Genomic DNA, 24,787 nt, shown 5'->3' with positions numbered 1-24,787 from the left:
GCTGCGTTGGGTCTTTCTTGCTGTGCACGGGCTTTCTCTAGTTGCGGTTCACGGGGACTGCTCTTTGTTGTGATGTGCGGGCTTCTCATTGCGGTGGCTTCTCTAGTTGCGGAGCACGGGCTCTAGGCACATGGGCTTCAGTAGTTGTGGCACGCGGGCTTATTTGCTCCGCAGCATGTGGGATCTTCCCGCACCAGGGCTCGAACCCATGTCCCCTGCATTGGCAGGTGGATTCTTAACCACTGCGCCACCAGGGAAGCCCCTCATTGCAGTTTTGATTTGCATTTCTCTAGTAATTAGTGATGTTGAGCATCTTTTCTTGTGCTTTTTAGCCATCTGTATGTCTTCTTTGGAGAAACGTCTATTTAGATCTTCTGCCCATTTTTTGATTGGGTTTCTTTTCTTTTCGTTTTTTTTTTGATATTGAGCTGCATGAGCTCTTCGTATATTTTGGAGATTAATCCCTTGTTGGTTTCTTCGTTTGCAAATATTTTCTCCCATTCTGAGGGTTGTCTTTTCGTTTTGCTTATGGTTTCCTTTGCTGTGCAAAAGCTTTTAAGTTTAATTAGTTCCCACTTGTTTAGTTTTGGTTTTATTTTCATTACTCTAGGAGGTGGATTGAAAAAGATCTTGCTGTGATTTATGTCAAAGAGTGTTCTGCCTGTGTTTTCCTCTAAGACTTTAATAGTATCCGGCCTTACATTTAGGCCTTTAATCCATTTTGAGTTTATTTTTATGTATGGTGTTAGGGAGTATTCTAATTTCATTCATTTACATGTAGCTGTCCAGTTTTCCCAGCACCACTTAAGAGATGGTCTTTTCTCCATTGTATATTCTCGCCTTCTTTGTCATAGATTAGGTAACCATAGGTTCGTGGGTTTATCTCTGGACTTTCTATCCTGTTCCATTGATCTATATTTCTGCTTTTGTGCCAGTACCATACTCTTTTTTTTGGTTTTTTTAAAATTTTATTTATTTATTTTTGGCTGCGTTGGGTCTTCATTGCTGCGCGGGCTTTCTCTAGTTGTGGCGAGCAGGGGCTACTCTTCATGGCGGTGCGCAGGCCTCTCATTGAGGTGGCTTTTGTTGCGGCGCACAGGCTCTAGGCGCACGGGCTTCAGTAGTTGTGGCACGTGGACTCAGTAGTTGTGGCTCACGGGCTCTAGAGCGCAGGCTCAGTAGTTGTGGCGTACAGGCTTAGTTGCTCCGCAGCATGTGGGATCTTCCCGGACCAGGGCCCGAACCCGTGTCCCCTGCATCGGCAGGCAGATTCTTAACCACTGAGCCACCAGGGAAGCCCCATACTGTTTTGATTACTGTAGCTTTGTAGTGTAAAGAGTGGAATTTTCCAGTCTTATCTCCCTTTTGGTCCTCATTGACAGATCATGGAAGAGGCTATTAAATATTGTCTAGAACAAGAATGGGCAATTTTTTAAAAAGGTACAGATGAACTTATTTACAAAACAGAAAGAGACTCACAGACATAGAAAACAAAATATGGTTACCCAAGGGAAAGGGGGGTGGGGAGTGATATATTAAGAGGTTGGGATTAACATACACACACTACTATATATAAAATAGATAATCAACAGTGACTTACTGTATAGCACAGGGAACTATACTCAATATTTTGTAAAACCGATAAGAGAAAAGAATCTGAAAAAGAATATACATATATATATGTATAACTGAATCACTGTGCTGTAAACCTGAAGCTAACACGACATTGTAAATCAACTATACTTCAATTTTTAAAAAAGATATTAAAAAAAGCATGCTAAAAAATATGTGCACAGGTATGATAGGACACATTTTATTAAAAATCAGAAAAAAAGAGTGGGCAATTTTTTTTCCTGCAAAGGACCAGAAGGTAAACATTTTAGGCTTTGCAAGCCGTCCGGTCTCTGTTGCTGGTACTCAGCTCTGCTGTTGTAGCACAGAAGCATCATGGACAATATGTAAACAAATAAGTGTGGTCATGTTCAAATAAAACTTTATTTACAAAAACAGGTGGTTGGCCAGATTTGATCCACAGGCCATAGTTTGCTGACCCCTAGTCTAGAATTCTAGATCTAATCTATCTAGGTTAGATATGGTTATGGTTTTCCCTGCTGGGTGAAATGGTGGTTGTAGTGATCATCATGATTTCACTTTGTTTTTGATTCAGGATCATCTGTTGCACCATCTGATGAGGCAGCCACCACACAGTAGAGTTTAATTCCGACACCAACTACCTAGAATATGACTGCAACATAAACAAATATACAACTAGTAGAATAAGGAGGGACTGGAAAGTTCACCAAAGTCATAATTCACATTTTCACAGATTAAACTGTCAGATAAGATCTTCTTCTTCTTCTTTTTTTTTTTTTAATGTTTATTTATTTATTTTTATTTATTTTGGTTGCGCTGGGTCTTAGTTGTGGCACTCGGGATCTTTGTTGAGGCGTGCGGGATCTTTAGTTTTAGCATGCGGGATCTTTCTTTTTTTTTTTTTTTGCATGCGGGCTTCTTAGTTGCAGCATGCATGCGGGATCTAGTTCCCCGACGAGGATAGAACCGAGGCCCCCTGCATTGGGAGCGCAGAGTCTTACTCACTGGACCACCAGGGAAGTCCCAAGATCCTCTTCTTGACCTAAGTTATGGTAATAAGAAAAGGAGTATAGACCAGGTTGTTACCTTTTGAAATTTTTTGAGGTTTCTCTCACTTTTTTGATAATGTTGAAAACCTGTCTGAGAGATCTTTGGGAATATAAGCTGCTTCAAAGCAAATAGATCTGAAGTTTCTGAGGGAACTGTTTTGCCAAAAAACCCCACAAGCCTGGCCTGAATAAATAAGTAAAGCCATAAAACAACACTTGGGTCTCCAACCCTGCACCATCAGGAAGCAGGCTGTCAAAGCTGTATAGTCCCCAAGGAAGGCATGCTCCCACTTCACGTACAGCCAGGGAAAAAAATGGCTGAGGGAGGACTTGCCAGAGGGCAGAACCAGGGTAGAAGGAGAACAATGACAAGAGAATTATTCCTCGAGAGCAAAATTGGGTCTAATCTGAGAACTTCCTTCACTGCCCAGAAAGGGTGTCTTTTTTTACCCGCCCCCATTTAACTTTTTGTTTTAATTGAAGTATAATTGACCTACAACACTGTGTTAGTTCCAGGTGCACAACATGGTGATTTGATATTTCTATACATTACGAGATGCTCACCACAATAAGTCTAGTTACTATCTGTCACCATGCAAAGATATTACATAATTATTGACTATACTCCCTATGCTGTTCATTTTATCTCTGTGACTCACTTATTTTGTAACTGAAAGATTGTACCTCTTAATCTCACCACCCATTTCATTTATTCCCCACCCCCCACCCCCCGGCAACCACCTGTTTGCTCTCAGTATCTATGAGTCTGTTTCAGTTTTGTTGTTTGTTCATTTGTTGTGTTTTTTAGATTCCATATATAAGTGAGATCATACAGTATTTGTCTTTCTCTGACTTATTTCACTTAGCACTATACCCTCTAAGTCCATTCATGCTGTTACAAATGGCAAGATTTCATTATTTTTTAGGCCAACATTACATTGTGTGTGTGTATGTGGGAGGAGACATATATATATATAGACAAATAGATCCAAAACACGACTCAGCAAAATAGTTTATTTCTTGCTCACCTAATAGTCCTGGACAGATATAGTTGATTTACAATGTTGTGTTAGTTGTCTTTTGATAATAGCTATTCTGACAGGTATGAGGTGATACCTCAGTGTGGGTTTTTTTTTTAACTGTTAAACCCATTGTGGTTTTGATTTGCATTTCCCTAATGATTGAGCATCTTTTCATGTGTTTCATCCAGGCTAATTAGAAAAGACTGTGATCCAGATATTGATATGAAATTCAATAATTGAATGGGACTTTTGTCTTCTCCCTTGGGGGAAGGGTGAATATATTTGGTGACCAGAGAGGCTGACCGTAACAGAGACCTTGTCTGTCTACCGAAAGCTATTAATCTCTGGGACTACTAGACTAGTTTCCCATATTCCCATTCAATTTGGGTGCAGCCATATGACCAAATTTTCTCCAATGTAATGTGAGTGGAAGCAATATCTACCACTTTCTGGGGATGGTAGACCACAAGATGAACAGATCCAAGGACCCTGAATGACGGCAATGTAGGAGAGCTTCCTCCCTGACCTGAATATCTGTCCAGGACTATTAGGTGAGCAAGAAATAAACTATTTTGCTGAGTCGTGTTTTGGATCTATTTGTTGCAGTAGTTTAGCCTGCATTAACTGATATACACCCCATGAGTCATGCTTGTTCAACATAATGATTATATATATACATCCTCTTTAAACATAATTATTAATGGTAACATACTAAACATCCTGTAACGAGCCTTGCTTTTTTCATTTAATGTCTTGGAAAGTGTTCCATATTAGTACATTAAAAACTTCATTTTTATATTCTTTCTTTTTTGCTTTTTGACAGCTTAAGTACAATGTTACCTAACCAGTTCCCTACTGATGGACATCTAGGCTTTTTCTAATCTTTAGCTAGTGTTCTATGTTGCAGTTCTTTCAGCTGGTACTCTGCAAATGCAAGGCACAGTTCAGCTTCAGGTCCAGCAGTGTCTGGTTTTACTCTCTGAATTAGGACTTTACTTAGTTTCTTTTAGACAAATTACAAAGCTAATATTTGACCATATTGATTCTCTGTGGCCTACTATTGTAAAATTCAAATGGTTACAAATTCAAATACTTACATTGATGGGAGGAATATAGCATGGTGGTTAGCAGCATGAATTACAGTCAGACAGCCCTGGGTTCAAATCCCAGCTCTGCTACGTGTAACATGTAACTTAATCTTGGGCAAGTTGCTTAACTACTATAAGCATTAGTTTTCTCACCAGTAAAATGGGGGTTATTTTGAGGATTAAATGATAATGTAAGTGAAGTGCTTAGCGCATGATAACCATCAGTTAATAAGCACTGTAGAATTTTCCTTAATATACAACTTTTTTCTAATTACCAAAGAAAGCAAAAATTAAACCTGAGTCTAAGGTTAGGACATGTATCATAACTATCTTTATTGTTAAGATGGGAAATTGTTTTTTAAAAGATTAAATGATTTTTTCTTTTTCAAAATGATTTTATTTTACATACTTTTCTGTAACTTGCTAGTTTCTTTTTAAATTCTACAACTGAACACTTCCTATGTCAGTAGAAATGTACTGACTTCATTCTTTTTAAAGACTATAATTTGGGGGGTGGGGGATGATTCATTTTTATTGAGGAGAGAGCCCTCAAATCTTGTGACTATTCATTTGAATTTTGTATCAAACTGTCAGGGTTAGATTGTATTGGGTCCAGGCTGATTCTATATTGCAGGTTCAGGAAATTCAGTCATTGCAGATGCCATAATTACTGTTAAAGCAAACAACACAGAGGCTTCATCGAGTTGGGGAGTGAGAGGGAAGGAGCTACAGAAAACATACACAAACGTAAATGCCATTCTCCTAGCACTTGAATTCCAGAAGTGAAACTGGAGGGTTCAACTGTCCATATTAGGAAATGACTGGTTGCTTGATGACCACAGTGTTAAGCTAAGTATTTTGCCCTATTTATTGTGAGGGTAGGAGGAGACATGAAAGGGAATTGGTCAGGAGGACATTATTAGTAAATCAGTTTTAGTAAAACTAACAGTTTTATAACCACCCTATTCTCTTCCAACCTAATCTCAGTGCAGTTATAAGCATTATAAAATCAAACTCTCACTTTAAGTGGAGAGACTGAAAACCGAGCTCAGTTCTTTAAGATGAAGTTTCTGAAACAGATTCCCAAATGGTGTTATCTCCTATTCCCTGAAATTGCAGCAGAGTTAAGAACCTGTGTTAAGATTAGTTTGAATCCATCAAAGCCTTCAACATGTGCTCTTGCCATAAAGTAGCAAATGAAGGCATGGAGAACAGACAACCTTTTCAACTTCTCTGGCACTGAATATATTTCACCTTAATAAAATGTCAGGAACTCCCATTAAACTATACTTGGTTTCCTTTAGCTCAGATTCAGGATTAACTAGCATTAAGCTTGCAACAGAAACACAGCTGTGGTGCACGTGCTGGGTGGAAGCAATAAAGACATGATGAACCTGGTGCCCAAACATCACAAAAGCAAGTGCTCCCCTCCCTATATTTGGGAAATTTCTTTTCCACTGAAGTTTCTTCAGTATACCTTGCATCTTCTGAGCTCTTTTTTCCAAGATCCTTGCCTGGTCTCCTCCATAACATCTCTATACTTGTCTTGATTTTTTTTCTTTTAACACAGAAAGGGAAAGAGTCCTGGCCAACCTTGACAATAGAAAAATGTATATTACTATTCTTGAGAACTCAACCTTCAGTGCTGGTGCTTGGGAGTAAAGATTTTTGATGGATTAAAGCCCCTGGGCATGTGTAGGTATCTGTGGACACATTTACAGAAACCAGCTGGACCCACAATTCTCCCAGCCAACCAGCCTCACTGGCAGGCCAACTTCAGCTTGGGCACCCTCTCCTCTTAGTCTCACCAGCACTTGATGGTGTCTGGTTTATAACAGCTCTGTCGGATGGGGGGCCACATGGCTCCCAAAGAGCCCTGACAAGAGGCACAGACCTGAGACCAGATGTCTCGTTCTAGGACAGATGGCTTGAACGGCCTCCTGTTCCCCTTTGCTCTGGAAGTCTACGGGACTGCTGAGTGCCAGGGCCACCACAGAAATCTGGGTGGAGCTTTGCAAAGACAGCTTTCAATTAAGTGTCAAGAAGAGTGAAATGATCCAATGTTTTCAAAGATGAACCAATTGCCTTAGAGGTCTGACCTCTTCTATTCCCAGGTGAGGGAAAGAACAACATAGTCCAGTTCACCAAACTGTTGGCAAATCCCAGAATCACAGGGTTGGAAAGGACCTTCGTGGTGAGAGCAGGCTGAAAGGGAATGTGGCAAGAGAGCTGCTTCCTGCAGGGGAAGGCTGGCTGCCCACCGCCAGGAGTTCTCAATAACTAGGTGCTGGCAGTTCCTCAGCGTTGACTGGCTTGTGGACGCTGACACATCACAACTCGAGACATCAGACACCAAATGCCAATTATCTGATTTAAAAGATGAACCACCACAACAACAAAAATACAAACATTTCTGTGAAATAAAGGACCCAGGAGTCAGCCTGATGGGCAATATGCCCCTCTGTAGGAAAACACATTGGAAGCCCAATCAGGCGTCAGGTAACGTTACTGGTACAACCACCACCACAGCAGCAAGGTCCCCTCAGGAGTGTGTGGACTGGATATACCTGCCTTCAGACCCCTGGCCTTGGACTGTCACATTCTTTCCTTACACACAGTTAATACCATTTACTCATCAAAGGCTTCACACGTGCTAATTGAGGTTCCTGAGGCTATACCTTGATCTCAGAACAAGAAGAATCTTAATCATCTGTTACATTTTAATTTCCTATTACAGTAAAATGTATAGTAACTGCCTCACTGCCCTTCTGCCTTACCTGGAAAACCTCTTGTAGGACCAATGCAAGTCGAAAATGTAATCACTGTTAATTTCAATGGGAAAACATTTTATACGTTCCAAGTCCCCAAACTGACATCCATTCATGTGAAAACACCAGATCTCTTTAAGATGGACACAATTACATCAATAATTAACACTGGTTATCATAAAGACATAAAGGCACTTTCTCTTCATTAATTATTACTAATTACACTATTATTCTATAATATGGCCATTTACCTGTTGTTTCTTAGCTTTTATGCCCTGTACTATTTAAGACTAAATTTATAACAAAACATACATACAAATGATACCCAATATTTATACAATTCAACTTTTATTTTTAACAAGAGAAATAAAATCAATGAAAACCATGCAAATGATATCACCTTTATTGAACAGTTGAAATAAAAGAGACATGATGTAAGATTATCCCTGCTATATTTAAGCAAAACACTAAGAAATGTGATGGGAGAACCTAAGGTAACATGGGCCAGCTATGTGAAGATGATACACGGTGACGCTCTTCTTCAGCTCTAAGAATTACACCAAGTAAATCCAACCTGATTGATAGATGCAAAGAAATGCCTTGGGTATCAGTTATCTTTTATTGCAAAACAAACCGCCTCAAAACTTATTGGTTTAACTTTAAAACAATAAACCTAATTTTTCACTGGTCTATGGGTTTGTCGATGGGCTTCTTCTGGTCTGGGCCAGCATAGCTGGGTCTAGATGGTCTACAATGGCCTGGCTCACATGTCTGATGGTTGGCAGGCTAGTTGGTCTAAGGAGCCCCACTCATATGTCTGGCAGTTGCTTAGATGTCAGTTGGGGTGATGACCACATGTCTTTCATCATTCATCAGGTTAGCCAGGAGTTTTTCACAAGGTGGTGGAAGAGTTCTCAGCAGCAAGAGAGAGCAAGCCATAATTGTAAGCATTTTTTAAGACTTCTAGTATCAGAAGACTGCTAATATCCCATAGAACAAAGCAAGTCACAGAGCCAAGCCTAGATTCATAAAATGGAGAAATAGACTCCACCTCTCGATGGGAGAAGCTGAAAATACTATGGCTATTCCGTTCAATGTACCACACCTCGGAAGCCAAAGTAGCGAGATTAAATGGTATTCCTTGTAACCAGAATGGGTGAATATCTCAGAATTTAAACATATTACTATGAAAGGGGAGGGGGGTGTTTCTGCTTCAACTACTGAGGTTACCTAGTAAGGCTGCCCTCTTGGGTCCTCTACTACATGTGAGGCAAGGATATAAAACCAAAGAGGTAGGCAGAGGCTAGGGCTCTGCAGGCCACATGAAGGAATTTAGGTCTTGATCCCAAGAGTAATGGGAAGCCATAGAGCGTTTTAAGGAGAGAGATAAGATCACTTGGGCTGCAATGAGGGCAGTAATTCTAGAAGCTTTGTCAGGAAGGGGAATCTTGAGATAAGGCTTTAGGCACAGAATATGGGGTCAAAGGAAAGGGTTTTTTTTGTTTTTGTTTTTGTTTTTCCAAAGCAAAAGATGGTAGAAACTGATGGAAGGATCCAATATTGCAAGAGGTTAAGGGGAGAACCCTGAGAATTGGGAAAGGAAACTTGAGCATGCATGGAAAGTTTGGTTTAAAAAAATTATCATACAATAAAATTAATTGTATTTTTCTTATACAGTTCTATGGATTTTAACACATGTATAGACTCATGTAACTACCACCACAGTCAGAATACAGAAGAGTTCCATCATCCCAAAACCCTTCTTTTTGCTATCCCTTTATAGTCACTCCTCCATCCCTAATTCCTGGCAACCACTGACTTATTTTCCATCACTATAGTTTTAATATTTTCAAGATTTTCATTTTGAGACTAGCTTCCTTCATTCAGCATAATGCCTTTACTGTTATGTTGTTATAATGCCAAGTTGTTGGGTATATCAATACTTCTTTCCCTTTTATTGCTAAGTAGTATTCCATTGGGGTCAGCTTCTGATAGAATTCCCCAGGTAGTAGTGATATCACTATTCTACCAGTTACTTGGGGCAAAAACCTTGATCACCCTTGACTCTCTTCTCTAACCTATACATAATCCATTAGTAAATCCTGTGGCTTTACTTTCAAAATACACCTGATATCTGACCAGTTCTTACCACCTCCAATGCTATCATCTAGTTCAGGCCACCATCATCTTCTGCCAGGACTAGTGCTTCCACTCTTACTTCAATACCCTCATTGTCTATTCTCCATACGACAGCTAGAATGAAACTTTTATTTTTTCATTTATTTATTTTTGGCCATGTGGCATGCGGGATCTTAGTTCCCCAACCGGGGATCAAACCCATGACCCCAGCAGTGGAAGCTCAGAGCCCTAACCACTGGACTGCCAGGGAATTCCCTCAAATGAAACTTTTAGAGAGTTAAATCTGATCAAGTTACTCTTGTGCTCAAAACTCTTCAGTGGTTTAAGTGGTAACAATCCAAAGTTGTCACCATGGCCTACAAAGTCCCACATGACTGGGCCCCTGGCTACCTCTCTGATATCATCTCCTACCACTCTCCCCCCACTCACTCTGTATCAGCTATAGTGGTCTCCTTGCTAATTCTATAGCATGTCAAGCACGTTCCTGCCTCAGAGCATTTGAATTTGCTGTCTCCTCTGTCTGGAACATGCTTTCCCTAGTTATCCACATGGCTTACCCCCATCAAGTCAATTCCAGTTTCTGCTTAAGTGTCCCTTATCAATGAGTCTTTCTCTGACTAATGTCTAAAATAGCAGCCACCTGAGACCAATGTCTAACCCTTACCCTGCTTTGTTCTTCTTAGAATACATATATATATACATATGTATAAAAACAAATATATATGTATTGTTTTTCTGTCTCCCCACATTAGGAAGATCCTTGAAGACAAGGAATTTTTTTGTTCATTGCTCAACAAGCACCTAGATGAGTACATGAGTGCCTCATCTGGCATACAGTGGGAGTTCAATGATTTTTTTTTTTTTTTTTTGGCCGCACTGCACAGCATGAAGTATCTTAGTTCCCTGACCAGGGATGGAACCCGTGCCCTCTGCAGTGGAAGCATAGATTCTTAACCACTGGACTGCCAGCGAAGTCCCTCAATGAATAGTTCTGATTGAGTAACTTATAGGAGGAAAGGACAGATGGGAACACATGTAGATTTCTAGATTTTAGGGCATTCTACATTTTCTATTACTTATACAGTAAGATAATCAGGGGAAGGGGTACGGGAAGCATAGGGGATTAGAGACTTGCCGATAGTGGAGAGCAGGTTAACTAGAAAAATATAATGAAATTTCCAGACACTGTTCAAAGCCCATTTAAGGCTGACATTATTATATTTAGTGATGCCAATCTGTTCAGCAGGACAATTTACTATGACAAGGTACAGGCATTGAGAAGCATGTTAGTCCACCCACAGTGGAGGACTTGGGGAAAAGAGGAGTGTTGGGGCAGGTTTAAGAGTAAGTAAGAGGGGGATTGTAATGAGGTACCATTGAATCTAAGATGGATAAGGAAGGAACTGAAGAATGAGAATTAAGTAGAAGCTTTCAACAGATTGGAGGTTCTGATAAAGTAAAAAAGACAGTTATGGTGAAGTTCTTAAGCAGTCAAGCTAAAGGTTATCAGGCTGTGGTTGGACAGAGGGATGTTCGAACTACTGATTCATAACACGATAGGGGTTCTGGTGACAAGGTCCAGGTTTTTGACTGGGATTGGGAGGTTGATGTAAGGGATGAGGCCTGCATGTTAAATGAGTTGTCCACAGTGACTCTGAATTTATCAAGATGGAAGATGGTTAGAGAAGAGAAAGTAAGACAATGACCTGGCTGCACAAATTAGCAGATCATCTCTACAGAGACGGTTAAATGGGCAGCAAAGTCTTACAAGTAAGCGTCAGAGAAGCAAGGGTTTTTACAAGAGGTGACAGTATATGGCACCTTGCCCCCACTTTTGGAACCTGGGAAGCGAGAATACTAATCCATGTGAGGGAGCTCCAGGGGACGCAGCATCCTCAGAGAACAGAGAAAAGCTGAGCTGGAAGCGGGAATCTCAGAGGAAGATCGGTTTGAAGGTAGGAGGTTGGGGAGGGGACCGAAGCAGCAGAAAACCCTGACACTCCTTGTCCTTTATTTACCTTCCTCCCAACTTACCGCCCGCCCACGCTACACCAACCTCCACAACTAGAAAACACTCAGGAAAGAGTGTAAGCAGACCGGCTCTTTTCAACTCCCCGCGGAAGTACTCACACCGGAACTCCTCCATGTCTGCGCTTCCCCATTGGCGGAAGCTTCCGCCAGCTTCTACTCACTTCCGCCCACGACTCAGTTGGGCGGGGCTTTCCCTATAAGTCACTTCCGCCCGACCCCGCCCCTCGTTCCCTTTTTGGCCGTTTCCGGCCTCAGGCCCCGCCCCATACCGTGTGACCCCGCCCCCTTCCCGCCCCGGGCCGGCAACCCGGCCCCGCGGCGCCGCTTCCGGTGCGGGCCCCGCCCCGGCTGTGGCCCCCGGCTGCGGAGAAGTCCGAAACGCAGCTGCCGCGCCGGGGCTTGAGTGGCTGCCTCTTCCACCGCCGGCGGACCCGGAGCGCCCCGTACAGGTAAGCCGCGCGGGGCCCAGCTCCCTCAGCCTCGGCGGGAGCGAGGGCTGTGGCAGGTGGAGGGGACTGCGGAGCAGGAGGAGAGGCAGGTGTGTAGGGGAAGACGTGAAGACGCGGGCCAACGGAGCACGGGAGCCAAGGAGGAAAAGTGAGAGCGCTGGGAGGAGCCCGGAGGCGCCCTCGCCCATTAGGGTGATATGAGATAAAGGGATGGGAAGAGTGAGGGGCCCCTGGGAACTGAGAGGGCTAGAATAGGTGGGGTTGGGACAATCTAAGAAGAGCCGGCGGATTGGCTGGGAGGGCTCAGTAGAGGTAAAAGTGATAGAGTTGGGTTGTGGGGGTATAAAGAATGGCGGGGGGTGGAGGTATGGGGCTTAAAGGGGGCTGAGGCCAGAGGGATCCGGCAGCGAAGGTAGAGGGATGGTGGGCGAGGCCGGCTTCAAAGCTGCAAGGAGTCCGTTGCGCCGGGCTTAGAGGTTCGGGAACTTTAGGGGAAATGGGAGAGGGAGCCGTGTGAAGGGATGGAGTGGTTTAGATTTCCGAGACCTAAGTTTTCTAAAAGTAGGCAGGTGGTATTGTTGTTTGGATCAACTAGCTGCTTAGGGACAGGGGAAAGATAGGCTCTTTGGGGGAGGGTGTGTGTATCGAGTTGTAGAACTGAGTCATCTCAGCCTTAACTAAAGAGGCTGTGAGACACCACCCCCTCTGCTGGGGACAGCATACAGAGAAGATGGTGCCACAAGATGAGAAGCAGTTGTTCAATGACTGGCAGGACTTGGATGAAAAATTATCCCGCTTTTGATTGATTGATGTTATAATGTTGTAAGGAGAATTAAAATGACCACCGAATTATTTTCTTTATTCTTTGGTTTACTTTTCTTTGATGCAAATTGTTTTTATTTTAAATGAACACTTTTGGCAACTGGATTTCATGTGGGTGTAAATCTTTTCATGCTTTGTTACATTGTAAAAAGGGCTACAGCAGAATGAAAGTATTGCTTCCGGCATAACTCACACTTTCTAAAGTGCCAAGAGAGGAAGTAAAGGGAGTAAGAGGCAAATTGGAATTTGAATCTTTCACAGAATGCAAAAGACAAAAGCAGTGCTTCTAAGATTAAACAGAAAATGAGAATTTTAAAATTTCTACTTTTTTGCCTAGCTTTAAAAGTCGTACCTTTTTTCTCTAACCTGGTTTTAAAAAAATGCCTAAATCCAAACAGTTTTTATTGCTAGGAGTTTGATTACTTCCCCATGAATTTTTGAAGATACCTAGATATTTAAGTTTTGGGGGTTTTTTGTTTTTTGTTTTTAAATCTTTCTACCCAGTCCTAAAACAGTGGAACAACGCAAATATCAAGTCCCAACCTGTGCAGTGCAGCTTCTTCTTTCATGTGATGACAACATTGTACGCCATGTTGCAAGTCCTGTTAACCTAAAATTTGCCCATGCATAGTAATCCATTCAGTTATGGAGACTTGCTGAGGAAGCATAACTCAAGTGAGGTTTGCTGGGGATGGGGGCCTGGAAAGGAGGAAGGGAAGGGGGGTTGGTTAGAGGAGGAGAGGGTGTGAAAGGGGTGTGTGTTTGGAGACTGATTGGTAAGAATGCTGATAAACCTGCCCCCAGAATACTTCTGGCCTGAAAGCCTTTTCTTTTTGTATTCGTCATAGAATGTCATAGAAGTGAATCAGAAAGAAAGGGGATGTGAAGAGATTTACTAGGCTGTTTATGAAAAAGAAGCTTTGCCTCGTTTAGACAATATTGATACCTGTTTCCAATTAATTACCTTAAAAATCTCCAGAGGAATTCCCCCGTTTGTTTTTTGAGTGAGGATTGCAATTTGAAACTCTTGCCTCCTTGCGTGTTTCTTTCTCTCACGTTGTTGAAATTGGATTCTTTTTGAGGCTATAATGTCTGGTTAGCATTGGCTCAGCCCACTCAAAAAGCAGGCTTGGCAATTTGATCTGGGAAATTTTAAAAGTTTAGACCTAAGAGCAGTTTGCTAGGTTCTGCTTTTCTATGAGAGAAATCTTGCCGTCTGCCTGATAGCTCTGTGCCTTGCTTAGATGGTAATATTTTTCTATGATGGGCCTGGGAACCTAAGCAATATTCTCTTTCTTGTAGGCAGGCCCTTCTTTCCCTTTTTTTTTAATTGTGGTTTTCATACTCGCAACCTCTGTACAGTGCAAACCCAGTTGCTTTTTCAGTAATAAACAGATTAATGTTTGATAATGTTGAGGAAGAGAGATCAGAACACAGATGTTTGCAGTCTCAATGTCATCTGGATTTACTTCATTTTAAACCCACAGTAGTCCACCGCAGCTGAGATTCATCCTGTATTTCTCCTCTTAAATCCTGTTCCTCTTCTGCATACTTTTCCTTACCCAACTCCCACCACCCCCTACCCCGCCCTACCCCCACCTCAAACTCCCACCACTTACTCATCTTAAAACTCAGGTTTACGGGCATATGTTTAATGCTCAGAACTCATGCCCTTTACTAGAGAAAAGAAAACCTTTTTATACCTGCTTTACATTGTTGGGTTTTTTTTTCTTTTTTCTTTTCTCCTTCTTTGTGGTTTCTATTAATCACTTAGAGGTTTACACCCAGTGTGCCTGCCGGGCTGTGCCCAGGTTCAGAGCCATGCCAATCGGTGGGTGAAGCTTGAGGCAGTGATGGAGCCACTGCAGCCTCAGCAGAAGCAGCAGCCGCCGCAGCAGCAGCCGCCACCACCACCACAGCCGCCACACCTGGCTCCTCTGCAGATGGACGCCAGAGAGAAGCAGGTTCAGCAGATGAGAGAAACCCCGTTCTTGTATGCCCAGAAGCTGGTCACACAGCAGACTCACCTTTCTGCCACACCTGGGAGGCCTTCTGGCAGCCCTGCCCTGGGTCCCTTAGCCAGAGTTCCACCAGCCCCAGCAGTGGCCCGAGTGTTTGAACGGAGCAAGGTGAACTCAGAGCCTGAGGAAGAGGAAGGAGGTTTGGAAGATGAGGATGGGGATGATGAAGTTGCAGAGGTGGCTGAGAAAGAGACCCAGGCTGCTTCAAAATATTTTCACGTGCAGAAGGTGGCTCGCCAAGACCCCAGAGCAGCACCCGTATCTGGTCTGCTTCCAGCGCCAGGGCTCCCACCACATGGACAGCAAGCTAAAGAAGACCATACCAAAGATGCTCCTAAGACCTCAGCTTCAGTCTCCACAGCAGGGCAGCCGGGCTGGAATCTGGATGAGCAGCTCAAGCAGGTCAGTCTTTCTGGTATGGGGGGGGTTATTTGTTCTCCCTAAAGGCTAGCCAGGGAGGGGTACTGGACTGCCAGGGTCTGTGCCAGTCTGTGCCTTCTCAGCCTACTTCATTGACCAGCAGCCTAGACATGAATAGACTGAGTTTTTTCCTCATAGTTGTTTTCTTGATTAGAGCAGTGAAATGTATAAGTTATTCCTAATATAGATTGTTCCAAGTTTAATATGAAAGACTGTAAGTACAGTCTTTTTTTTTTTAAAGGAAGAATGAGGTTGCAACAGTGTTACGAGGGATATCTAAAAATGAGATGTGTGGCTCTAATTTCAGTTTTTCTAGTAGTAGTTTGATAAGAGAACAGTCTTGCCTAACACAGTGTCTTAGCTCCAGGCTAACCCAGGATCATGCTTTTTAAGGTCAGTCTTGTTGTTTTGCTGCTAAACATAGCTGATGAGAACCTTTTGCATTGTGTATATTTTCCAGCAAAGAGCCTTTAGACATGATTTCATTTCACCCTTATATCACCTCCTTTGAAACAGGGAAGGGTAGACCTCACAATTCCCTTTTTATTTTTTTACTTTTTTTTTTTGCTGTGCTGTGCAGCTTGCAGGATCTTAGTTCCCTGACCAGGGATTGAACCCAGGCCATGGCAGTGAAAGTGCGGACTCCTAACCACTAGACCTCCAGGGAATCCCTCACAATTCCCTTTTGAGCCAAGGCAAGCTTCAGTGATTCCCAAACATGGCAGAGCATCAGAGTCATCTAGGGAGTTTTTAAAAATATAGATTCAAGGGTCCTAATGAATTATCCTAGGGGGTAGAGCCTAAGGAATCTGTGCTCTCTTTGCCTTCTAATTCTTCTTGTCTTTCTGACTTGCCATGCCGCTTTTCTTCACCTGAAGAATGGGAGTGATGATCAGTTCTTCCAGGCTAAGTGACTTATTGGTGATTAGGCAGGGAGTTCATAATAAAGCCAGTAATATTTGGGTCCTCCTCATAAGCACATATACTCCATGTGGTCCAGTGGTGCTGTTTAGAAATTAGTTGTGAAGGGCTGTGGATTTACACAGGGCATCCGAGAAGTCATATGAGAAAGCTCCTTTGCAAACTGAAAACTCAGCATCTTTCTATCAAGGCGCCCTGCCTATGCAGTTGATCTGAGTTTCACAGTAGCAGTGTTTGTAGTAGATCCCAGAGCCAGCAAAGTGGGTTTCAAATCCCATCTCTTCCATCTATTACCCTTGTGATCCTTTGGTAGGGCTCTTAATTCCTTTGAGCCCTCTGTGAAATCAAACTAATGAAACCTACCTCCAAGGATGTTGTGACGATTAACAGACCCAGCGTGTGGTGGGTAGTAGTGCTCCAGGTGCTCTTTCATGCAAACAGTGCCATCCTCTGCTGCATCCACACAGACATGCTCGGAAGCAGGGGAGACGCTGAGATGCACCGAGGTTTTCCCTCAGATCACCAGGGAAGTAGTGGCAGAGCTCGGACTAGGATCAGAGAATGCCAGCTTCCCCGACAGCAGCAGCCTGGCCGCCAGCCCAGATCCGCCTCCCGGCTGATTGCTTTGGTTTAGCAAAACATCTGTGACTTGCCGGCAGCCCCCGCACTGCTGTGTGGTTGGCAGAGTTCCATGCTGGCCGCTGAGTCAGCTCCTAGTGGGATCCCGCCCTGACAGCACTGGGAAAGTTCAGGCCCGAGGTGGCTGGGCTGCCCCCGCCTTGGCAGCTGGCCAGCCTCTGCGTGTGTGCGGTCGTTCCTAGAAAGTACAGCCTCGTGCGAGGAACAAGTGGAGCTCCAGAGCCTGTCTGTCTTCAGGAAGTGCAGCAGGTGTTGAGGTCAAGCCATTAGAGCTTTGAAAAAAGACACTCTGCAGAAGTGGCGTGTGCGTGCACACACGTGTGCGCCATGCAGGCACCCAACACTGGTTCTAGACAGCATCAGCCCCGTGGCTGCACAGCTCAGTGCTTGGGAGGCTGGCTGTTGGCTTCTGAAACCCTTTGAGTTCATTTTAAGTTTCCGAGGCATACTCACTAATTATAGACTGCCTGGCAGAGCACCTGCCAGAATGTTTTTAAATGCCAGCGTAGCTGAGGCCTCATCTCGCACCCTAAATTTACCCTCCCCCTGGATTTGGAGATCAAGAGCTGGGTTAGGGGGTCACTGGGTAACGATGACTTTAAACCTTAGATGTGTACCTCCTTTTCTCCTTTTGAATTTAATTTTTCAAGATTGATTTGGTCTGTGCCCTCCTCCTTTATGTAATCCTGCTTCTAACAGTAAATAATGTGCTTGGGGATTTTTAAAATGTTTTAGTTGTGCTTTGGAAGGGGGACTAAAAAAGTAATATCCTACGGGAGAGCCTTTAGAAGCTACTACAAACTGTGAGACTAGCTTTTTTTAAAAATTATTCAAAGTCTTTTGTTTCTTATGCAGTTAACTTCCAGAGAGCAGAAAAAGATCTTATTAATGGGCGACAGTGTCCATTTTGTTCTTTTACATGTTACAGAGGCTTCTTTAGGCCAGGCCTCTGCTCCAGGGGCTAAGGCATGCTTCTCCCTTGAAGAGCTCACCAGCTAGGTTTAGCAGAGGCAGAGTGGGAACTCAAGGGGGATTGAGTCTTGGGTTGCAACAATTTTACTCTGTCCTGACTCAGTTAAAGCCCAACTGTCCGGTCTGAGCTATGCTGCAGATATTTTAAAACAGAGTTTTGTTTCAGATATTCATACACCAAGATAAAGTTGATTTTGTCTACAGCATAGCTAACATAGCTTGGTAAATCAACATAAATACTCAAAAGTATTTACAAGATTTGGGGCTGGTGTGGGGGCCTCAGCGGGCATCTGCCAACTGCAAAGCAAAATTTGGAACGCTTAAGGGCTCCACAGATTATCTTTTGTTTCTGAAATCACAATCTTATAACATGTAAAGTCAAAATTATTTCATGTTTTCTCCTTGAAGAAACTCTTAGAAAGTAAGTAAGAAAGTAATTTGCTTCTCAAGGCCTGGATTGTTAGAAAGTGTGGCATCCTCTGACACCAGAGCGATGGGAAGATGGATAATGCCCTTGAGCCAAGCTTCTAAAACCATCAGATTTCGATGGGCAGAGTAAATAATTGTAAAACAAGACAACAGAGAGCTGAGTGTCCCTTCTCTCAAGGGAGATCAGTAGAAGCCTGTCAACATACAACCAGCTAGGGGTGTTGCTGGCCTGTTAGGGGTGGTCTTCTGTCTTTCTGGAAAGAGAGCAGTTCAGGCAGTGCAGGTTTGTCTCTCTTGAGCCCATTAATGGAGCCAGTTTTCCAGAAGGGCAAAGACTCCTTCCCATAGGATAGGAAGATGAATGATGGCTTGATGGGCATATGAGAGCCAGAGAGTGTGTCTGATTTTCTGTATACTTTGGCAGTCTCTTGGATTACTGAGTGTGAGAAGGAGGAAGGTTGACTGACTGGTCTCCAGAATCCATTACCAAGAGTTCCTCTAAGTAGTGAGGTGTAGTCTCTCAGGCTAGGCCTACTTTTCTGGGTACGTACTGCATGTCTTGGAACATTTGATGCTTTTAGTAAAGATTGTGCAGACTATTACCTGAAAATAAATAAGATCATGCCCTTTCTCCACTTTCTTTGTAGGTCTACTTTGCATGGCCTTAGCTCCGATATTCATAGTGGAATCCATCTAGATCAGTGTTTCTCAATTGGAGGTGATCTCCCCAACCCCTCCTTCTCCCAAGGGATGTTTGGCAAAGTCAAGAGATATGTTTAGTTGTCATGACTGGGGCAGGTGGAGCTGTGCTGCTGACATCACGTGGGTGGAGGCCAGGGATACTACTAAACGTCCTGCAATGCACAGGACAGTCCCCCACAGCAAAGAATTATCTGGCCCCCAAATGTCAGTAGCGCCAAGGTTGAGAAACCCTGCTTTAGACTGTGTAATTAGAACGAGAACATATGCTGTGCTTTCATCAGACACTGCCCTAGACTCTTCCTTTGTGTTTTGGTCCTGGTAACTGAAGTGTTTGGCAACCTTGAGTTTTCTTCACTTCTGTTTTCAGTATCCATGTTGAGTTTGTGTCTTCTCCTGTCATCATCTGCGTGAGCAGACTGTCCATCACTTGGGGGAGGATTGGGACCTAGAACTTGCACTCTCTTATTTGGCTCTGTCAGTGGTTCTTCAGCCTGGTGTTCCATGATATCTAAGATGTCGATGGTGATTTGTGAGAGTGCTCGGTCGCCCCTCTAGACTTTAACCCCAAAAGGTCAAGGCATAAATACTCAGCAAACTTGTTATGTAGTAAAAGATGTAATTATTAAATCAGCATTGGTTTTGGAGCCAACAAGATGTGGATTTAGATCCTAACTCCACCACTTGCTTGCTATAATGCTTGGGACAGATGTCCTACCCTACCTTTCTGAACCCATGCATACATCTCTCCCAGAGGATGATAATCCTCTCTTGCCATCCTCAGGGAGCAATTTTAAACATATTACAAAGATGTAAGAAGAAAATGAGTGTGAAAGATCTTTGTAAAATTTATACCATTATGCAAAGATTAGGTTGAATTGTCATTAGCACCTAAATACTTTTTGAAGCTATAATTTTTCAATTTTTACTATCTTTGTAGGGTAAGATGTTCCATAAATCTTAGTGCTCTCAAGCAACTCCTTTTCAAGTTTTCTAGAGTTGTGACCAAACTCTAGTATTCTAGGGTTCTCTGAAGCATTTCAGGATTATGTGAGTTAAAGCCATTGCACACTTGAAGCTGCTTCTTTCCATATTAAAATAGGGATATTTCTCCTTTAGGTAGAAGTAAGCTTTGTTTATGTTGAATTCTTATAAATACATGATTAGGGACTTAACTTGGGTCTTTATCTTTCTTAGCAAAGACTAATCCCTCCATGTGTGTCCCAGATCCCATCCCCTCCTAATTTTCAGGGACCTGCTCCATCCGTGAACCCATTTCCCTGACTCTTGGGACTCTCTTCTGAAGTTTATTCCACATTAACACATGTTCTACTATCCCCAAATTAAAAAAAAAAAAAAAAGTCTCCTTTTAATCAGTAAATCTGCCTGATTTGATTGCTACCAGGAAATGAGAAGTCACTTTTTATTTTTTTAATTTTAATTTTATTTTTTTTGGCCATGCCACTTGGCTTGTGGGATCTTAGTTCCCTGACCAGGGATTGAACCTGGACCTTCTGCAGTGAAAGCGTGGAGTCCTAACCACTGGACTGCCAGGAAATTCCCTAGAAATCACTTTTTAAAAACTTTCCCTTGACTGCACATCTCTTTCCAACATGTTCTGTAGTCCTGACTATCCACGCACTTCGCACAACAAAGCCTCTCGGAAGTCGTTTGCACTCCTTACCTCCACTTTGTCACCTTCTACTGACTCCTCAACACACTTCAGTCTGGCCTCTGTCTCTTCCATATCCCTGAAGTTCCTCTTGGTAAGGCCTCCTAGTGATCACCATGTTTCCAAGCCCCGCCTGCTCTCGCCTCATTTGATTTCTCTGCAGTATTGAATTCAGTAGACTCCTCTCCTTGAAACATTTCCTTTTCTTCCTTTCTGTAGCCCCTCCATTGGCTTATTTTCTTTAACCTCTTTCTCTTCTTCTATCTAACCTCTAGAACTCCGAGTTCCCCAGGGCTCAGTTTTAAACCCTCTTCTTTATATGCTTCCCCTGGGCAATTTCTTTTACTTTCATGGCTTTAAATACTGTCCACAAGCCACTGACTCCAGTGTACATTGTTTGAGCCCGTGTTTCCATTCTGAGTTCAATGGATATATTCCCAACTACCTTCTTGGGATGTTTTACTTAGATGTTTTACTGGCACCTCACGTTTAATACATGTAACTCTTAATTTCCAACCTACTCCCCACAATTATTTCCTCTATTTTCCTTCTCTGTAAAGGGCATTTCTACCCACTTGGTCATTCATATCAGAAACCTTAGAGCTGACTATCTTTGTATACCTTCTACTCTGTCACTCCATCTGGTAATGTCCAGTTCATCACCAATTCTTATCAGTTCTCCCATCTAAATATCTAGAATCCTGCCACTTCTGTCCTCCACCATCACCTACTTAATCCAAGCTTCTTACCTACTGTTGTAACTATCAACAAGTTTCTGTGTCTTCCCTCCTCCATTCTAATTCTCCGCACAGCAGCTACAGTGATCTTCTAAAAACCAAATCAGATTATGTCACTACTTTAATGCCCTCGAAGTTTGTCATCAGTTGCTCTAATTGTAAAAGCCCAAATCTGCATAATCTGATCCCTGCCTGCTTCTCCAGCCTTATTTTTGCCAGTATCCTGACCTATCACTGTACTCCAGTCACCCTGGCCTTTGCATATGCCAGTCCTTCTGCCTAAAACACTCCTTCAGGCTCTTACCCCAGCTTCCGTTTTCACCTTAAACATCACTTTCTCAGAGGCACTGTCTTCACCTTTAGTGTAGGTCATGTTACAGGCATACCTTGGAGATATGGCGGATTCGGTTGTGTATATCACAATAAAGTAAGTCACATGAATTTTTTGGTTTCCCAGTGCATATAAAAGTTATGTTTACATTATACTGTAGTCTAGTAAGTGTGCAATAGCATTATATCTAGAAAAACAGTGTACATACCTTAATTAAAAAATGCTTTATTGATAAAGCATATTAACCATTATCTGAGCCTTCAGCAAATTGTAATCTTTTTGTGATAGTAACATCAAAGATCACTGATCACAGATCACCATAACAAATATAATAATAATGAAAAAGTTTGAAATATTTCGAGAATTACCAAAATGTGACACAGAGACATGAAAATGAGCAGAGGGTACTGGAGAAATAGCACCAATAGGTGTGCTCCAGGGAGGTCGGCTCGGTGCTTTGTGATGACCTAGAGGGGTGGGATAGGGAGGGTGGGAGGGAGGCTCAAGAGGGAGGGGATGTGGGGATGTATGTATGCTTATAGCTGATTCACTTTGTTGTACAGCAGAAACTAACACACCATTGTAAAGCAATTATACTCCAATAAAGATAAAAATTTTAAAAATTGGTGTGCTCAATGCAGGGTTGTTACAAACCTTCAGTTTCTAAAAACAATGCAGTACCTGCAAAGCGCAGTAAAGCAAAGCACAATAAAATGAGGTATGCCTGTATATGTTGTCACTGAACATTATACTTTGTGTGGTTTATTTGTTTGATATGAGTCCTGTACTAGATGGTAAGCTCTAAGAGGACGGGGACCTTGTCTGTTTTGCTTATCATTGTGTCCCAGCACCCAGCAGAATAATGTCAGATAATAGGCGCTGCATAAATATTTGTTTCTTGTGCTTTCTTTTAATTTACCCTGGTTTTTTTTTTTTATGTGAAGAGCACCATTTCATTTCTTTAAAAAAATGCTTTTTTTTAAGAGCAGTTTTAGGTCACGGCAAAATTGAGCAGAAACTACAGTGATTTCCCATATACTCTCTTCCCCCACGCATGCACCGCCTCCCCCCTATCAAAATCTGCACCAGAGTGCTGCATTTGTTATAGTCAATGAACCAACACTGGACCATCATTATCACCCAAAGTCCATAGTTTACATTGGGGTTCACTCTTGTTCATTCTGTGGGTTTTGACAAATGTATAATGACATGAATCTACCATTATAGTAACATACAGAGCAGTTTTGTTGCCCTAAAAATCCTCTGTGCTCCAGCTATTCATACCAACATTTTCAGATTGGCTTCTTTCACTTAGTAATATGCATTTGTTTCCTCCATGTCTTTTCATGGCTTGATAGCTCATTTCTTTATAGCCCCAAATAATATTCCATTGTCTGGATGTGCCACAGTCTATTTATCCATTCAGCTACTGAAGGACATTTTGGTTGCTTCTAAGTTTTGGCATGTATGAATAAAGCTACCATAAACATCTGTTTACAGGTTTTTGTTAGACATAAGTTTTGAACCCATTTGTGTAAATAACAAGGAACACGATTTCTGGATTGTATTCAAAGAGTATGTTTAGTTTTATAAGAAACTGCCAAACTGTCTTCCAGAGTGGCTGTACCATTTTGCATTCCTACCAACAATGAATGAGAGTTCCTGTTACTCCATATCCTTGCCAGCATGTGGTGGTGTTAGTGTTGGGGATTTTGGTCATTTTTTTAAAACTGAATTTTCATTGAGATAATTGTATATTCACGTGCAGTTCTAAGAAATAATTTAGAGAGATTCCTGTACACTTTGTCCAGTTTCCCCCAATGGTAACATTTCATAAAACTGTAGTATACTGTGACAACCTGAATATTGACATTGATACGATCCACTGATCTTATTTAGATTTCCTAAGTTTTACTTGTACTCTGTGTGTCTGTCCTGTTTTTAAGCTTGAAATTCTTTTTACTTAACAAATGCATTTGAAGCTGCAGATTTCTCTCAAGGTTACCCTTTTGCTGTATCCCACAAGTTTTGATATGCAGTGCTTCCATTGGTTAGTACTAAACGTTTCAAAATTTCAGTTGTGATTGCTTCTTTAAACCATGAGTTGTTCAAAAGTATTTTTTAGTTTTCGAATACGTGGGTTTTATCTTTTTAAAAAATATTAGAGCTTATAATTAAGCTCTAACCATCGTTGTTAGAGAACTGGTGCATTATCAGTTTTCTGGAATTTGTTGTGATATCCTTTGTGTTGGCCTTGTGTATGATCAGTTTCTATAAATTCTCCATATATGCTTGGAAAGAATGTATATTCTCTATTTAATAGAGGTGGGGTTGTATATCTGTATGTTGGATCAAGCTTTTTAATTGTGTTATTCAGATCTTCCTTATCCTTACTAAGTTTGTTTGTGTGATCACTTTCAGAAAGAGGTGAATTAAAATATTCCGGTGTAAGACTGGCTTTCTTTTGATTAGTATTAGTGCAGTTTTTCCTTGTACATTCCAGTCTTTATATATTGAGACCACATACAAAAGACCTATAATCTGTCTTTTTTATTAGGTTAATTTAATCCATGTAGTTATTAGAACTGGTGATACATTTGGACCTATTTCTGCCCTCTAACTTTGGATTTCCAGTTTAACCATACTTTTTCTTTGCTTCTTGTTTTCTCCTTTCCTGTCTTTTGTTCGTTTGATTGAATATTCTTTTCTTTTCTTTTTTTAAAATTAATTAATTTATTTATTTTTGGCTGTGTCGGGTCTTCGTTGCTGTGCGCAGGCTTTCTCTGGTTGCGGCGAGCGGGGACTACTCTTCGTTGCGGTGCACAGGCTTCTCACTGTGGTGGCTTCCCTTGTTGCGGAGCACGGGCTCTAGGTGCACGGGCTTCAGTAGTTGTGGCACACAGGCTCAGTAGTTGTGGCTCGCAGGCTCTAGAGTGCAGGCTCAGTTGTTGTGGTGCACCAGGCTTAGTTGTTCCACGGCATGCG

The 24,787-nt window shown here is 42.2% G+C and overlaps 1 protein-coding gene across 2 annotated transcripts in view; it reads left to right on the top strand.

The window, feature by feature from the left end:
• The first annotated feature begins 12,048 nt into the window (after nt 1-12,048).
• ARID3B (AT-rich interaction domain 3B) overlaps nt 12,049-24,787 on the top strand; it is a 52,129-nt gene continuing 39,390 nt past the window's right edge. For both annotated transcript variants that reach the window (XM_061181916.1, XM_061181915.1), the window contains exons 1-2: nt 12,049-12,139; nt 14,736-15,384. In XM_061181916.1, the coding sequence (XP_061037899.1) occupies nt 14,815-15,384 (570 nt within the window). In that variant the 5' untranslated portion in view covers nt 12,049-12,139; nt 14,736-14,814. The remainder of the gene's footprint in view (nt 12,140-14,735; nt 15,385-24,787) is intronic.

The sequence above is a fragment of the Eubalaena glacialis genome, chromosome 2 (genome assembly GCF_028564815.1).
Source record: "Eubalaena glacialis isolate mEubGla1 chromosome 2, mEubGla1.1.hap2.+ XY, whole genome shotgun sequence".
Classification (NCBI taxonomy): domain Eukaryota; kingdom Metazoa; phylum Chordata; class Mammalia; order Artiodactyla; family Balaenidae; genus Eubalaena; species Eubalaena glacialis.
Note: the sequence above shows the minus strand (reverse complement) of the source record. Positions and strands in the feature narration are given on the sequence as shown.